The sequence below is a fragment of the Corvus kubaryi genome, unplaced genomic scaffold (assembly GCF_017639235.1).
Source record: "Corvus kubaryi isolate FWS band 111438036 unplaced genomic scaffold, C.kubaryi_AGA036_p1.0 37334, whole genome shotgun sequence".
Lineage (NCBI taxonomy): Eukaryota > Metazoa > Chordata > Aves > Passeriformes > Corvidae > Corvus > Corvus kubaryi.
This window is the reverse complement of record NW_024581108.1, coordinates 5,412,970-5,430,360: the sequence shown is the minus strand read 5'-3', so window position 1 is coordinate 5,430,360 and position 17,391 is coordinate 5,412,970. Positions and strand designations below refer to the sequence as shown.

Sequence of the window (17,391 nt, the reverse complement as noted above, 5' to 3'; positions counted from 1 at the left end):
TTACTTGCTTCCTCTACTAAACTAAACCACACCCTCAAGTTTCCCAAATTCTTTCTAAATTCAGCCCAGCAGGGTTCACACAGCCTAGATTTTTCTAGGCTTTTCTTATATCAATTTGGTAAAAATGAACAAGACAGGTTAAAAACCAAGCAGAGTGACCCACAGATGGACTGTCAATCATGGACATTTTGGTTCAACAAACAAAACAAACAAGAAAACAACAACAAATAAATCACCACACTCATGGGGACACCCTTTACTGTCCGATCCATTAAAGGAAGTGTCATTCAGAGCCAATCTAGACAAAGCAGCAGAATTATGGAAATCTATTAGATTTTACATGAGGAGTTTGAGAATTTGAAGGTTTTTCAGATCAGTTTGGTCTAAGACAAAACCCAGTTTCCACCAGCATAGTTTGTACCATTAAAGGTCTGATAGTTACTGTAGCAGAGGCACTTCCACACCTCCTTGACCAAAATGAGACCCTCCACAGTCATTTCTCTTGCTCTCCCCCATACTGCCTAAAAGATATTGTAAAAGATGATGTTTTCTTTTATATGATGACTCAAGTTAATGAGGATGTACTATAAATCTTGTATCCTGTAAAGCAGGAAATGATTGAGCTCTTGCAGACTAAGAAGTTGGTGGACAGTACAGATACATTCTAACTGGCCAAATTTAAAAAAAGAAAACAATCTGGTTCTGCTCACAGTCAATAATAACTCAAACAAATGCAAAGTAAATCAAGCAGGACATGTCCTCTCACCAATTAAAGCCCAGCCCCAATGCTGTGTGGAGGCGTGGGATGAGGAAAGTGCAAGAGATGGCAAGAGGAAAAGAGAAGCACGGGGAGACCACAAGCCAAAGGGAGAGGAAAGGACAGGGCAGATAAATTCACCAGGAATGGACATGTACAGCATAGAGAGGAGAAAACAGACAGAAGTCCTGGGAAGCAGTGAAGGAGAACAGAAATGGAAAGAAGATGAATTGGGAGGTAGAGACAGTAAATGAAATGCCCAGAGACACACTGATTTCTTACAATCATTTGTCCTAAATTATCTTCACTTTAATTAGGGAAGGAAGAAAGCCTCCAAAGTTACAGAGATGTTATGGAACAGAGGCAAGCAAGTAAACAACAAACACAGCAAATGAAAGTAAGAAAGTCACCATCAGCATCACAAAGCCTAGACTGGACTTTCTGGGCTTTCACAGCAGTCTTCATATTGTTAAAATCCCCATTAATTTTTATTTTCCTCTTATTATCTGTTACAGTACCAAGATGCAGCCATTGTCTGCAGAACAGCAAACCTAATATTTGCTCTTTGACAGAAACATTATAGACTTCCCAGAGGCCAGCCATGTGGTAGAGGTTTTATCATTAACATTGTACCTGTCCATCTCCTGAAAGTCATGCTGCCTTCCACTTAAATTGTAATAGCGTAAATAAAGGATGGCACATGCACTGTAAGCCTTCTCAGTTTATTTCTAAACTTCAAAACTTTCTAACTGCTATTTACATTGCACAGTAGTTCATTAACTTTCAGAAGCTTAGTAAGTGGACTCTAAAAAACATTCAATGTTAAAAAACATGCATAAAAATAATTATGATATAGTGTAGTGGTTTGGTCCAAAATACTCATTACTGTTTATCTGCTGTGAGATAAGAATTAGGAGAAATGCAAAACAGGCACCAAACTTGAAAGAATATAAAGAAGTTTATTAACAGACCTAAAAGAAGAAAAAAAATTATACCACCTTCAGAACTCTCCTCCTCCCCCCACCTTCCTCCCTTCTCCCACTGACAATGTGAAAAGACAACCCTTGAGATGTTCAGTCTGTTTACCACTTCCATAATAACCTTGTTCAGTCCATTTAGAAAGAGAAGTCTCTTCTTGCTCATGCTATGAAAACATTATCACAACGAGACAGCCGCCCACTTCCAAATATTGTTCGGTCCATTTAGGAAGAGGAGTCTCTCTGCCTGCGTGTGAGTCCTTTCCCCCGACTTGCAGCTTTTCCCGCAACTGCCTTCGAGGGTCCACTCTTGAAGTTTTTTGGGGTACAATTTTAAGGTTGAGCCGTTCAGAAACAAAAACAGAGGCCCTTCTCCTTCCCTGGGAGCAAAGGGTCTTCATCATCTTCATCTTTAGGACTATCTCTGGGAGCATCTCTACGGACTGAGGTTTTCTCCTTTCCCGTTTGGAGCAAAAGTCCTCATCTGGTTCATCTCTCCCTGTCCAAACTTCTCATGAAATTACAGCTGCGTCAGCATCTGCCTATCTCAGCGCAGGTGCTTTTGCTCACGAGTTGAACACTCCACCCCCCATATCTTCATGAAATTACAACAGGATACTCTGATATATCATAGCTTCACAACAGAATTTCAGCTTTAAGCATCTCCTCTCTCTCTTCCCTCAGGTTTTCAGCTCTTCACAGCAATAAAAGGGTTACTCTCACCTCAGCCTTGCAGCTTTGCAGCTGGAATGTTGAATTTTTCTTATCGCAGTGGAGAGGGGGGAGAGCCGAGCCGCTCCGGCTGCCCACGGCAAGGCAGTGGGGGGGGGTTCCACGGCTGGAACAGGTCCATCGGCTTCAGGATGGCCGTGGCCCGGCCCGGCCTGGCCCAAGCAGGGCCTGGCCGGGCCCGCTGGCCCCCACACGGGGCCTGCAGCCACCTGTGCCAGCGCCGGAAACGAGAGAGAGCTTGGAGGGGGAGTTTGCCTATTCTTAAATGTGGATCACAGAGGTGATCACAACTTTATGTGGCTTAGAGAATTGTCCATATTCAAACTGGCCAGCTGATAGGTTCTATCAGTTCCCAGAGGAAACTGTAAGCACCCCTTAGCAAGGACGTCCCTTCCGGGACTATGCTTGCTAACCTATGACATATAGTAAATCTTTTTTTTTTTTTGACACAATTATTTCATATTACTGAGATGCTACTTCATAGGGCTATGCTACAAGACTGATTTATTTAAATCCCCTTTTAAGGATTAGAAATTGTCACAGATATTAACACTTGTAGCTGCACATATGCAAATCTCTTAAGAAACTAGGCAAGATGCAGTTTAATCTCTCACCAGCATGTCTAATAGATTTTCTGAATATCGGGGAGATTTTAAGTTTGGCAGCAAGACAAGCTTGCTAGACATGTTTATAAATCTCCTGGCAGATCTGAATCTGCTTAGCTTCAAAAAATCCTAGCTAAAAGCATTGCCATAGTAATTGGTTATATGTCAGAAGATGAAGACATTCAAAGTACCTTGTCCTTTTAATATATATGTAAAACAGAAAGTAATACACAAAAATTTATGATCCTCACCATTGCCACCTGTTCTGTTACTCCTCTGTCCCGCTGAGTTTTCAGATTCCTTGTATGGAAATTGAAGAGTAGTATCCAAACTTCGAAAACCTTCTTTGAGAGAGTGGTGCTTGTAGTATTCTACAAGTTCCTTTCAGAAAGGAAAAATACTTTCATTGGAAATTGAAATCACATACTGTTCAACATTCTGGTGTACAGTAAATGAGAGTTTTATTATGCAAGTAACTTTATTTTACAATCCATCCAATAGAACATGCTTATTTTTTAAAATATAAAATACCCTAAAAATTGACAGCTTTTACATTGCCACCCCCAAAAAAATTAAACCAAACAAAAAAAAAGAAAAAAAAAAGAAAAGAAAAAAAAAAGACACAAGAAAAATCAGCTAAGTAAAATCTTTTTGTCAGAGTCAACATTTCCTGCTCCTTTAAGCCAGGCTGAGGATGTATTTGCTTTTCTGGAGTCAGGCAGAAGGCAAGGTCGGCTGTTTGCTAAGGATGCAGCAGTAAATGTCTCTGTTTTCTCAAATTTCTTCTGCGAAGATAATTGACGTTTATCTACAAATGTATTTTTAAAGCACACAGATCTGAAATAAAGCACATGGCTTGCACGTAAGTGTGTAAGTCAACAGCAACTTAATGTGCAGATACTCAGATCATGTAAAACTTCCAAGGCAGGGCAGGCTTGGGGGGTGTCAGACAGTGCACGCTGACTGAAAAATCCAGCATTTCACTTTCTCCTTGTACCCAATCCAAAAATTTCATCTTTTGTGTGTGTGTGCACATCTAGATGAACATTCATAGCTACACTCAAGAATATTTTACATATAGATGCAAAAATTCATATATATAAATATAAAAGAATAGCTGAAATCATTTATGTACCCAAGAAGACAAGTTACTTGAGTTCCTCTAAAGAAGGCAACACCCGTCAAAATGCTGACAGCTCATGCTATTCCTTTGCAATCTTCAACCCCTGCCATTGTCTGTTACATTTGAATTTAGCCCTAGAAATGTCAGTATCACATAGTTTGTATACAGAGCCAGAATAAGATCAGAAGTGACCAGACAATTCAAAGCAAATGTACTTCAATTGATCCATTCAAATGTGGGATTTCCCTCTTCAGAAACACAAGTACAAAGCAATGTATTTACTGTAAACCCTTCACTCCATTCCACTTACTTATATTTAGATTTCCAAAATCAGAGTTGACCAAGCCAAGCTTAGGTCAAAATTAGGAAATCATACTGTGTTTTATCATTTCCTTGGGGTGGGGTGAGGGGGGGGTGGGGGAAGACAAAACAACAACAAACAAACCAAAACAAACAAAAAAAACAGCACCACAAAAAGCCACCAAAACTTTTAACCTGTAACAGCCTACATCAGTGATACCTTAACCCCAGACAAACAAAAATAACTCTCTAATTATTTAGCCCTGTATCTAGTGCACAAACCCCAAATTCTTGGTAACAGTCTGAAGATTATTTTCTGAACTCTGGAGCACTTCACTGTCCACACTGCTGAATATTCTGAAATGCCTTCTAAGGCAGAGGCCAATGCTAAGTAAAATCTACATCTGCTTATGCCAGTTTATAATCACAGGCACTCCAAGTAAGCAGAAAGGCCAGGAGACTAAGAACTCTCTGGGCTTTACTGTTTCATATCAGCACAGCATACAAGCTACAATGTCAGCAACTAAAGTTTACTCCCATATCATCACTGAATACCCAGAAATTCAAATTACCAAGGCAACACTGTGCATGATTTGTAAGTAAGCAGCATTCAAAGTAGGATTTCTGGATAAATGGAAAACTAATTAGTATGAAACTTTTGTTATTTTTCTGCGCAGTGTAAGTCAGTAAGAATTATATTGTTTGGTAAAGGTAATTGGCATTCCAAATGGACAGATGTTACTTATTGGCAAAATAAGTAAAATGGTTCCAAAGTGAGGAAAAAGAAAAAAATCACTTCATGTTACAGATTCAGTTATTTTAAAGCTTAGGTTTTAAAACCATTCTTCCATGAAAACAGTTGCCTGACAAGTGGCTTCTGAAACATGAATTGCACAAATAACAGTAGCAAGCTTACGAACAGATGAGTAAGGTAAGCAGTCCGTGCCAGCATGGATGGGGCTCCTCAGGAGTCTGTCAGCGTACCCTGACTCACAGCAGCAGCAGAACTGACCTTTCACTGCACCCTGCTTTACACACTCAGCACATTTTAATTACTCTTGCGAAAGTTTTTCAAATGTACTATGAAAAGTACATACAAGAACTCTTCTACTTTTTTTACCTTCAAAGCAAAACAAAACACTGTATCACTGCAGATCACTACTTAACATTTCCACGGATGCTGCCTTTGTCTCGCTTCTGCTCCCACTTCTACTCAAGACTACTTTTGTTCCTCTCTTCTTTCAGACACTGTTACTTTTTCTCTTGCATCTACTCAGAACAAAGCAGTTGTTCCACAGCACATACAAACACCACACTACCACTTTTGTATTTAACTTCCAAGAGCAGACTTCATTACACCCTAAATCTGTGTGATAAAATAATTCTTTCCTACTTGAATGTTAGCAAGGCTAAGTTGGTAGCAGTGAGGTCCTTACACTAGAAATATCTTCCATCCTCTCAATTCTGTGATGCAATACATATCCTTTTTGCTCATTTTTCATCCAATTTTTTCCTTTATTTATATTTCTGCTCTACTTTGGAACCTGCACCAGTGCATTAAACTGCATCACTGCCATAAGAAGATACATGGTAGCAAGGGACTCCAGCTGCCATGTTTTGTCAACATCAGTTTCCAGTGAATCATTTGTAGTGTTCACAGACTAAGCAGCCACCTCCTTCATGCATTTGAGTTTATTTCTACTGCTACACAATGATAAGATCTCAGGGTCCCCAGCCCTAACACTGAACTATTCACTGGCTTGTAAGTGTGAAATGAAGGTAAGAGTGCAGGAACAGCTTGGTGCATTCTTCATCAGGAAATTTATGTTCCTCCTGCTCTAATGAGAACTTATCATTTAATCTGTCCCTGCTTCTAGATGCTCTTATTTTACAGAGTATCAGTGGTTAAATTAAAATAATTTCTAAGGCTTCCTGGTTTTAAAGCTTCTCCCTACTCTTGGTTTGCATTATCCTTCATTTTTATTTAGCATTTTCATGTACTTGAGTATTCATGCAGGAAGGCTGCTGGATAAATTTTAATCCAACTGATTCCTAAAAATCAAGATTTTCAAAGACCTCAAATTCTCCTTTTCAGATTCAGTCTAACTCCACAGTGGGCTGGTACATGGGATTCAAATTCCTCCTCTCTTCCACTTCACTACAAGGGACACAGTACAGTCCTAACAATAAATATGTAGTTTTAAGCACATAAAATTATCACTTAGAGCTAAAACCATAAATATAAAAAATTATCATATTAGCAGGTATGGACACAATTCCAATCTCTCACTCTCATAGCTTTCTGGAATTTCCCGAACCAAAGTAGCTCTCTCTAACAGAAACAGCCACAAAGAAAATCTCACATTGTTAAAAAGCTAATCAATGCTTACCATTAAATTTTTAAATTTTCTATTTTCTGCAATGTGGAAAAAGCCATCTCTTGTTAAAATCTTGATGTGTTTCACTTCGTTATTGTACCTGTGGGCAATGAATAACTTATGAATATAAATGTGTTTTTAATCAGACACAATCAATAATTACCTGAGGGCATACCCCCAGAACACCACACACATAAATTCTTAAGACAAAATGTATATCTGTGCCAAAACAAAGTTGACATCTAATCAACCAAATATATTTATTAAAGTACAGCTACAGAAGTAATCTGTAATCAGAAGAAAGTCACAGCTAACTGCTCATTCTAATTGGGAATTCCCATGTACTTCTTGCTTTTATATTCGTGTTGATAAATAACATGAAAGCAAACAATAATTTGCACCCACAAAATGTATAAACTCACATTTTACTGAATTGTCTGAGATGCAAAGGGCTTCAGTGAGTTCTCACCAAAGTCAATGAAACAGATCACATTGCACTGCAAACAATGCTTACTCTTCTCCAACATACTCAACCATTATTTTTGTAGCCCCTTTTGCTACATCAGCATTATAATACCATTGCTTCTTTCCTTCTATAAATCCTGGGTATTTTTGACAGCAACTTCAGTTTTGCTATATTGACTCTCTTAGAAGCTGCATATAATTATATAATGGAAACAGCAGTTTACTTTCCATATTTATTCCAAATGCTATCTAGACAAAAATGAGAACAAACTTTCTTGAGAAGTTCCCACTTCCACTTACTTAATACTAATTGCATATTCTCCTGATTCCTTGGTCCTGTGCCGCACCAGGTAAGTGCTATTTACTCTGTTAATTAGTTCACTTTCTGCTTGCAATCGTTCCATTGCTCCTGCAAACCTGTAACAGGGAAAATTAAAATTGCCTATGATTTTTTTTTCAAAGCTCCAAAGGTCTATTAAACATGCAATACTTCCAGATTTCTGAATGAAGAATAAAACATGAAAAAATTCCACTGTTGGGGGTTGTGGAATTCTTACTTAGAAAAGTATTTATGTACATGTTGAATACAATATCTGCTAAGGAAAGTGCTCGAACCTGAGCATTAGCTGAATGACTACTGGCTTGAAAAGTTCCTAAAACCAACTGGTTTATCTGAATCATTTGTTGCAAGTGAAACAATACAACAGTGGTCCAGAAGCTTTGAACCTCCCTGGAGATTTTTCTTAACAAAATGGAGAATCAGCCACCAGAGGTACATCAGGTCAACAAAAGACCTATATGAAAATTTGGTACTTACACAAAGACAGTATTTTATTTGGTTTCATAATTATGCATAACCTCTAAAGGCTAAAGTGCAATGGGTAAACCCAACATCCAGAGGGAAAAAAAATAAATCAGCCAAAAACATCCAAATTTGAAAAAGCTGATGCTAAGTGTTGAAAGCTAAGACAAATAAATCACTGATTCTGCAGCCTGACTGCATAAGCAGATTTGTGCCCTTGCTCTGCCTTGCTGGTTTGTGTAGGACATCATGAGAGGCTGTCAGCAGACATGTATTTGCCAAACTAGAGGTTAAATTGTTAATTGGGGAAAGTGACTTAGCTTCCAGGGCAATTATGCTTATCTTACCATTTTACAAAGTAGTCTAAAGGTAGTCACCACCCCAGACCACTACTAAAATTTCACACTAATACATCACTACCAATTAGAAAGGAGCTTTAAGGAAAAAAATAGTTCTTTATTAAAAATCCATAGAAGATAAAGACTGATGGCAGTAATATGCTTTCTTCTAACAAAATGATAAAATAGAGAAAATGTTAGAAATTAATTCCAAATACCACTTTTAAATACTAAACATTCTACTTGGCTCGTTATGAAAAATCAGTATTTGTTTAGATGTGATCCTGATTTCACTTTGGCAAGTTAAGAGGAAATCAGAACTCATATCTAAATGACAAAGCATAAAACCAGCGAGAGAGCACAAGTGATGCTTACTCTGCTCTCCCAGAATCACCACGTCTTCTCGGAGTTGTGGGAAAGAGTCCACACACTTCATAAACCCCAGAGCAGCAGTGGCTGCAGTTTTGATACACCATCTTTTCACAGAGTCATCAAGGTTGGAAGAGACTTTCAAGATTCACCTAGTCCAACTATCAACCTTGCACCACCATAAACACCCCTAAACCATAACCACAGGTGCCACTTGTATCTCTACAGCTTCAGTGTTGGTGGAGGTTTTTTAAGGAATTGCTCATGATACAAGATGTATTTAACATTATTCCTTCCTTTATTCACTCAACATGTAAGATATACTTCCATGCTTCATATTATAGTCATCTCTTATTATCCTATTTCAGACCTCTGGGACTAAGGCTGTAGAGCCACAGACTTGTAAACAAAATGTCAAAATCATTAAAGTACTTTATTATATCAGAAATGCTTTTAGGCATGGTACTGCTTTCCCAAACCATTACACAATGTCTTCTTCTGAGGCCTAGAAAGGTTAAACCAATATAATTTATATTGTAGTAAACACAGTTGCTTTCTCTGACTGCTTCTTTCAGAGATTCTTGTAAGATAAGACAGGGACTTACCACAGTTGTGAAGAGTAGTCTACTGGTTTAGGAACCTAGGATACCACAAGATACAGAGAATGAGGATTAAGATTTTTTTTCTAAAAACCAGAAATTAGATAGCATTGATTTAACTGTCAATATCCAATATCTAATTTGTCTACAAGCCTATTTTCTTTAAAGAAAGTTATAATAAAGGACAAATATTCCGCATTCTGAAAGTAGTACAGAGTATTTTAAGCTCTTTTCTTCTGTGACAGTTTGTCTTGGGTATTTTTAGTTCACAGAACTGTTAAAAGCTTTTCTGACAGTGCCTGTATTCGAATTTCATACACAAAATAGCTCAATGCTCTGCATTGTAGGAAAGTACCATTAAAATATGCAACCAATTTACAGTAATGTATAAAATTCATTTCATGTATTCAGGATTGTGTGGCCTTAGACTGTCTACTGGGAAATATGGTCTATAATCTTCTGAGAGACCTGAGGATATTCCACAGCTTGTATCCTATGACATCATTCATTCCTTTGTATTTGACTTGGGTAACTGTTGTACTGTATCTTGGTAAGCATGTCATTTGAATCAGAAATAAACTTTTAAAAATGAAGCAAACTTCAATCAGCTTGCAAAATGGATGTTATATGTACATAAACATATGCATAGATAATGTTTATTCATGCACAAGATGCACAGTATAGCAATTCCTATGAAAATCAGCATTTCATCTTGATCATCTCCCATTAGTGTATGATAACTCAGGATTACCCTACTCTCCTAAAACAACGTGTGAAAATGCACAGTGCTTCCTGAAAAATGGATTTTGGTGAAAGCTTAACATACATCTCACACACTTATAACTTAAGGTCACATATTCTTAGGTAAGCAAATGTGGTTGTTTTTCTTTTTTCCTTCAAGTAAAACCAAAGAATGTTTTATTTTCTGGACTGTAATAGGGAAGAAATTACAGTAACATTCTTCTCACAATTTTTTATTTATGATACATGAAATGTCTTCAACAGAGACTTCCAAAAACAAATCAAGTCAGGAAAACATTATTATAAAGGCTTATAAACTTAAATTGATTGAAATTGCAATCAATTACAACTTCCACTAGCTTGACCTCGGGTATCAACCAAGATCTCTACCAAGTGTCTAGACTTGACCTTGAAATAAACTTCAGTGTGGTACACAATAAAGTTCTCTGTGATAAAACCAGGCTCACGTGTTAGGCTTGTGCGGCAGTAAATCTACCCAGGTATTAAACAGGCATTTAGTCCAGTTCTTCAGAGAAAAAAAGGAAATTATTCCCAAACAGTGTAGGCAAAGAGCTCTTTTCACAGCAGCATCTGTAGTGCTGGCAGCGTGTGAACCCCTCAAGAGGGCAGGGGACCTAAGAGAGCCAGGTATTCACCCCTGGCAGCAGCACTGGCTTTTCTCATCCCTACACATACTGATGGTGTCATTACTCAGGCAGCTCTGCTTCTGATGGGGACACTTGGGAAAAAGTTAACAGATTATGAATATGCTGACAAATAATCCCCAAGCAAAATGTTTAAGTGGATCAACCAAATGACACATTTCAAGGCCACAATTTCAAAAATTACCAAGTTTTTACATATTGCAAGATATTCTTAAATATTCCAAATTTGTCAAGTAGTGCTAATACTTGGAATTGGAAAGGATATAAAAATTCAAAGATGGTTTAAGCCCATCCTCCAGAGTAGTTAAATGATATATGAGTAGTCACATTTGCAAATTTTGAATGGACAAATATTTATGTAACAATTGTTGTTCATTATCATGAAAGAGAGTAAAATCAAATGTTATTCCAGAAGCTCTTGACTCGTATGCTCTGTATCCAATGCCTCTAAAGAAATTAGAAAAATGGAGGAAAGATAGGAAGAAACAGATATTATTCATAGAGTGCATAAAATGTCTGCTGACATATCCTACTTATTTTAAAGGGAAAAAATAGTTTATAGGTACATCTGTGCAAAGCCTGGAATATAGATATTCTGGAGCACAGCAGTTTTTCATTCAATATTCATTCCTAAAGTCTTCTGATATATGGATTTTATGCTGTTTCTGGGCATTTTTACATCAGATGGTTGTAAAGACTGTTAGACTTAATAATAACAGTAAAAGTTATAGCATGTTTAAAACCCGATTGATGTTTCAGTATCTTTAACTGCATCGTTTATCATAATAAGATGTTTATATTTCATCCTTCCAAGTTAAAAGTGGTGAAGCATCAATTTATCTTTTTGTTCTGATCATGACACCAGTTGGTAACATTTCATGAATAGTATTTATTCCTTCTGTAAAACTGTGTTATTTTTCAATACTCCTCTAAATAGTATATTTTAAATTTAGCAGAAAGCTTTACCATTAGAAAAAGACCTTTACAATGCCCCAGCAGCATTCTTCCTAACTTCAGATATTTCACTGCCTGTGCTTTTAAAGTGTATTAGTGATTCCTAAAAGTGCTGCTACAGTTGCTGTCAATGACACTACACAATGGCTGATGGGGTCACTGACAATCACACCATGGAATGGGAAATCCACCACTTGAACAATAAGCAAGGGGGGGGAGCTTCACAAATTTAACAATAAGCGAAGGGTGGAGGGATGAAAGCTAAATTCACACAACAATTTCATCTTTATTTCAGATTTGCTCTCTCACCCAATCTAACACAACTTGTACCTATAAATATTCTGTGCATTCCACTTCAAACAAAAATTCTGGAAATATAGGGTAAAGATGTCTTATGGTATTCTAACGTACTTACACTCTTTAGGATCACATGTATACTTGTTCTGGAAACTAAGGCACAATATAAGCCCCAAAGGCACATCAAAATGCAGCTACTAAGAGCTGATTCCACCTACTTTAAAAAGCCATTTAAGTGGCATACTTTGATTGCTGTAACTAAAGTAATTCTATTAATAAGTCAAACTGTTGCAAATCAGGTTAAAGTAAGTGAAAACTGCCTTAAAGCAAAGTAAGGAATAGGATTCATTATTGGGTTTATGGGTTTTTATCAATTAACCTTTAACAAAGGATGCCAGTAATCTGATGCACAGTGTTACAGAGGGCAGAGAAGAAACAAGTGTATATTATATAAATGCATCATCACATCTATACATTAAACTCCTGAGTATGTATTATAAAACTATTTTTCTTATTACTTTCCTGAACTTTTCTAGATTGAGAAGATTCTTGTGTGCAATAAGGAGAGGTAAGAACCTAAAGAAAGAAGAAAATTTACCAAGCACTCAGAATTCAAAGTTTTATATTAGTTTTACAATTTTTAAATTCACTACTTAGGCTGTAATCCCTCTCTCTAACCCAAAGTGACTGAGGAATAGATTAGAGCCACAGCATTCTCACCTTCCTGCTGGGGAAGGAAGAAAGTGCACTTTCACATAAAATGTATTTGATCTACACTCTGGAAACTCTTCAGACAGATCAATTTGTTAATACTTCCGTAAGTTACACCTGCTTATCAAACTAGCTTTCTTGACATGTCCTACATACATCCCATAACCAGAAGTATTAGAACACTCTACTTTAAGCAATACTGAACCTACCACGAAAGCACAAAGGCACTAGAAACAATATTATTTTTGTAAGGTAAGATTAATCATGATGAACTAATGAACTAGGTAGTTTTCCTGTAAGGTGGCAAACAGAACTAAACAATTGTACTTACACATGGGCTAGGTTTTACTGCATCACTTGGGAAGAATCCAAGCTCTCCTGTTGTAAGGTTTCTCCCCTAAAAAAATTTTTGAGACATAATTGGGATTAACATTAAATAATAACACATGCACAGGCATTTAGGACAATAAGTATATCCAAGAATCTTTAAAAGAAAATGCTGTTCCAATAAAGTGTTGCTCAACAGTTCTGTGGGTTTTGTTGTTGTTTTGTTGGGGTTTTAATATAATTAAGTAATAATTATAACTGATAGATCTGAAAGCTCTGAGAGATGAGAGGCAAGAAGGGAGCTCAGAGACTGCGATGTGATTCCCAGTTCTGTCAATGTCTGCCAGTGTCTGATATCTTCACTAATGTTAATAATCTCCTTTCAAGTTACTTCCTCCTCAACTGGCATTCTACAGAAAGCTGTCACCTGGAACACTGCAGATCCCCAGAATGACTACACCACCATGCAGCGGTAGCTGCAGCACCCGAGGGATCAAACTCCAGTTTGAATTCAGAGCTAGTGATCCAACAGCCAATTCAGACACTAAGTTAAGCATTTCCATAAGTGATGCAAATCAATGGATATTGATTGGGCAGGAGAATACTAACAGAATTAAAGATTACTCTCCATGATATACTGACAATACTGCAGATACCTCCACACAACTGGGAGACCAGGGCAGAAATGCATCCAGCAGGGCCTAAACTGAGCCTTTTCTGCAACACAACTGCTGCCTCTCTGAAGTGGCAGGACCACCAATTTACTCCAGGCTTCTAAGCACCAAAAGTGACCTGATCATCACAGATCCATGCATCAGCAGCTCACACACAGTTCAACACCAACCAAGCTCTCCTGAAGAACACCTTAAAAACATCTTTTTATTCCCAGTACTATTTGGCAGTGACCATACGTTTCAGAGTAGAACAGAGCACATAGCTAAAATTTCTGAACACAGATTCATTAAATGGAGGCATCAAAATGTGTATTTTGGCAAACAAATGTTTTAATTTAACTGATTTTTTAAAAGCACATAAATGCTTAACCTTCATTAAATGTAATATACATGTAATGACTGTTAACGTAACATACTCTAACATTTGGCAATAAGATTAAGCGTAAGTACTTTACAAGCATTAAAATCTTGCAAAATATATTTCTTTTTTATTTTTGATGGCATACCTGCAACATAAAAAAAATTTAAAAGGGAAAAATCTTCATAAACACACATGAAATTTCTTCAGGGTTTTAGTTCATTTTGTTTCTGTAACATTAAATGTGTAATTCTACCATAACACCACCACAGAAAACAGAACTAGAAAAATTCAACAGAGTGGAGCTGAATGTAAAAAAGTAACAAATGTTTGTGAAAAAAATAAAAGCATTCTTTGATTGGTGCTATCCTAAGTACAATAAATGAGTGCATCATTTTCCATGGGAGATCCCTATGCAATTTATCACAGACAGTAGCTGCCATCTTTACCAAAAATACGGAGGATTGAAGAGGAGGTAGAGGAGAGGGAAATGCAGGTAGGCAGTATTTAAGCTAAATGTGTTTTATACCAATGATATTTTAAAAAGAATTATGTGCAAGGAAGTGACAATCTTACAGATTTGAACCTGTGTTCAGCAAAGCTTCCTTGCCTCCTTTCACACCATCTGCTTGAATACAGGTTACCCTTTGTATCCATATAGTCTGTTTACTCCTGAAACGTGAATCCCTCTCAAGTATAGACTTAATGTTTAAGCAGAGCTGACAGTCTGCCATCTAAGTGATAACACTTTCAATACTAATCATACCTGAATAGCAAGTGGTACCACAGTCAACCACTGAACAAAGCATATTAATGTCTATCAAAACATGTTTGACTGTACTTCAGCTACAGCTCAAGCACTGCTAGTAACTTGTGTTGTTTATTTGATGTGCCATAAAGAATGAAAAAAATTTACCTAAACCATACATACTTATCTATTACAATCACCTGAATTTCAAAACTGAGCAATGGTCAACTTAAAAGTCGATTGTAATATTAGTCTTGTGAGTCAACTGTAAATTATTCTAAAAGGCCTCCTGAGTAATTAAAGATTTTAATATAAATTGCATTTTGCAGGCTTTTTCTTAATATACATTTTGAAATGCAGATGTCATTAAAAGACTCAGAAAAATCTGTATTAAGCAGTCTGTGACAAGAGAGAAAAGAAAAAAATCCTAAATGATGCTAATGGAGATGACAATTTCCATTAGGAATCAAATCTATTACTAAGGCTTCTAGGGAAAAGCCTCACACACTATCTGGTTTCTGCTAGTTAAACACAATGAGATTCTCGCTAAATTCTTTAGCATGATAATCACAAATAACCTCTAAGACAATTTCCAGTAGATTGAGTTGACAGATGCGTATGAACATGGAATAAAATCACTCCCACATGGTGACAATAATTTTGGCTTGTACTAATTGTATTAGTCAGATGATTACCTTCTAGCCAGTCCTAAGTCAAGAGCAGGTTCAAATGCTTCTCCAGATCAGAACTCTAGACCTTGCAGAACCAAGTCTCACATACAAAACTACACAGGACAAACTCTGTCAACTAACATTTGAAAATATTTATTTTTAGCAATGCAAAATACCCATGGTCTGCTAAGTAACAGGCTGGGGGGTTTTGGAGCGGAGTTGGTTTGTTTTTTGGGTTTGAAGGGTTTTTTGGGACAGTGTGAGATGGTTGGGTTACACCTATTTACATATTTTTCCAATAGATAAACGAATTCTATTGTTTATTACGTCCCCCAATTAAATGTTGAAGATGATGCAGTGACATAGGACGAGTTCACTGATGCAGTGGTGAAAAGTTTGGAGAAGATTCAATCCTAACTGTAGCCAGAAAAACAAAAGCCAAAACAAACAAGAAAATGTATGACCTAACTTATGAAAAAGACCAGGCAGTTTTTATATTATATTCATTAGCTTACTATAGCTTTAAAGAAAAAAAGAAAATCATGAAGACAAACACAGGAACAACAATTCAAGAAGACAGATATTTTCCAGCTGTTGTTCTATTAATCTACCAAAAGTTCTATTTAGCTCTATTTCCGTGTATCCAACAATACAAACAATTAATAAAGCAATCAAGAAAAATGAGACACACACTTTAATGCATTTGCTGTTACAGTGAATGCAAGTCAGCATTTTCAATGTTTATAGTTCTCAATTAAGAAGAAATTTTAGTAATGAAAGTAGTGATGTGAATCATGTGACAGCAAATCTTCGCCATCAATAGAATATACTTTTCCCATGTATATAAAAAAAACTGTTATCCTTAACTGACTTAAGCCAGCATCACATAGTTTAGGTATGGTTCTGTTTTGCAGAACTATTTCTCTCCCCTATAAATCTAATATTCACTAACTGGGTTTTGTCAACATAGCTCTTACTTCTGCTGTGTTACAAAACCAGAGACTGAAAATTCACAAAACTTTGCTTTTTGCATCAAACACTCTCCTTAACTCTTGTAATTTCACTAGGATTGCCACCAACATCCTGTTCTTGCAGATTTATTCCCTGGGACTTTAAGGCTGCCAGAATGAAGCTTTACCCCATATAGCAACTACTGGCAATTTAAAAGCAAAAACAGTTGTACTAACATTTATTTGGATAAACCACAGAATTTGGTTGTTCTTCAAACATAAAAACATTACAAGTGCAGTATATCAATAAGTAGTTGATATCTGGACAAACAGAATATAGCCATTTGCTAAATGATATAGTACCTGCCAAAATAAGCTATGTGCATCTCCTCTAATGAGTTCAATAGTGTCCCCAATCTGGATATGCAATGGTGGGCCATCCTGTGCTGCTGGTTGTGGTATTCCATTGTAGTTCCGAATTACTTGCATTTTTGGTAAACCTGAAAAAAACAAATACTAAAAAAAATTAAAAACACAAACAAACAGAAAAAAGCCCATAAGCCTATTTTTACTTAAATCTATTTTTACTTAGTGACAATCTATAGAATCTGAAAACCACGAGCAATCAAGCAAAGAAACACTCTGTCTTAGTAGGTACATGACTAAGGCACTAGTACTCAGTACTATACCAGGCACAACCAAATAGAAAATAATTACTTTTGAAAAACATCTCTATCCTCCTCTCTTCTTGGGGTAAAGTTGATTTCATGCCTATGGAGACTCTTCCCTGTACACCTATGCATCCCTGGCTCTGCATAGGGTTCAAATATTAAGGCTATCTTTATAGTTC

The 17,391-nt window shown here is 36.8% G+C and overlaps 1 protein-coding gene across 3 annotated transcripts in view; it reads right to left on the bottom strand.

Annotated features, from left to right (window-relative positions):
- VAV3 (vav guanine nucleotide exchange factor 3) overlaps positions 1–17,391 on the bottom strand; it is a 152,871-nt gene that overhangs the window by 12,909 nt on the left and 122,571 nt on the right. For all 3 annotated transcript variants that reach the window (XM_042029991.1, XM_042029992.1, XM_042029993.1), the window contains 6 exons: positions 16,905–17,041; positions 13,145–13,210; positions 9,452–9,486; positions 7,638–7,754; positions 6,885–6,972; positions 3,323–3,452 (listed from right to left, as the gene is read on the bottom strand). In XM_042029991.1, the coding sequence (XP_041885925.1) occupies positions 3,323–3,452; positions 6,885–6,972; positions 7,638–7,754; positions 9,452–9,486; positions 13,145–13,210; positions 16,905–17,041 (573 nt within the window). The remainder of the gene's footprint in view (positions 1–3,322; positions 3,453–6,884; positions 6,973–7,637; positions 7,755–9,451; positions 9,487–13,144; positions 13,211–16,904; positions 17,042–17,391) is intronic.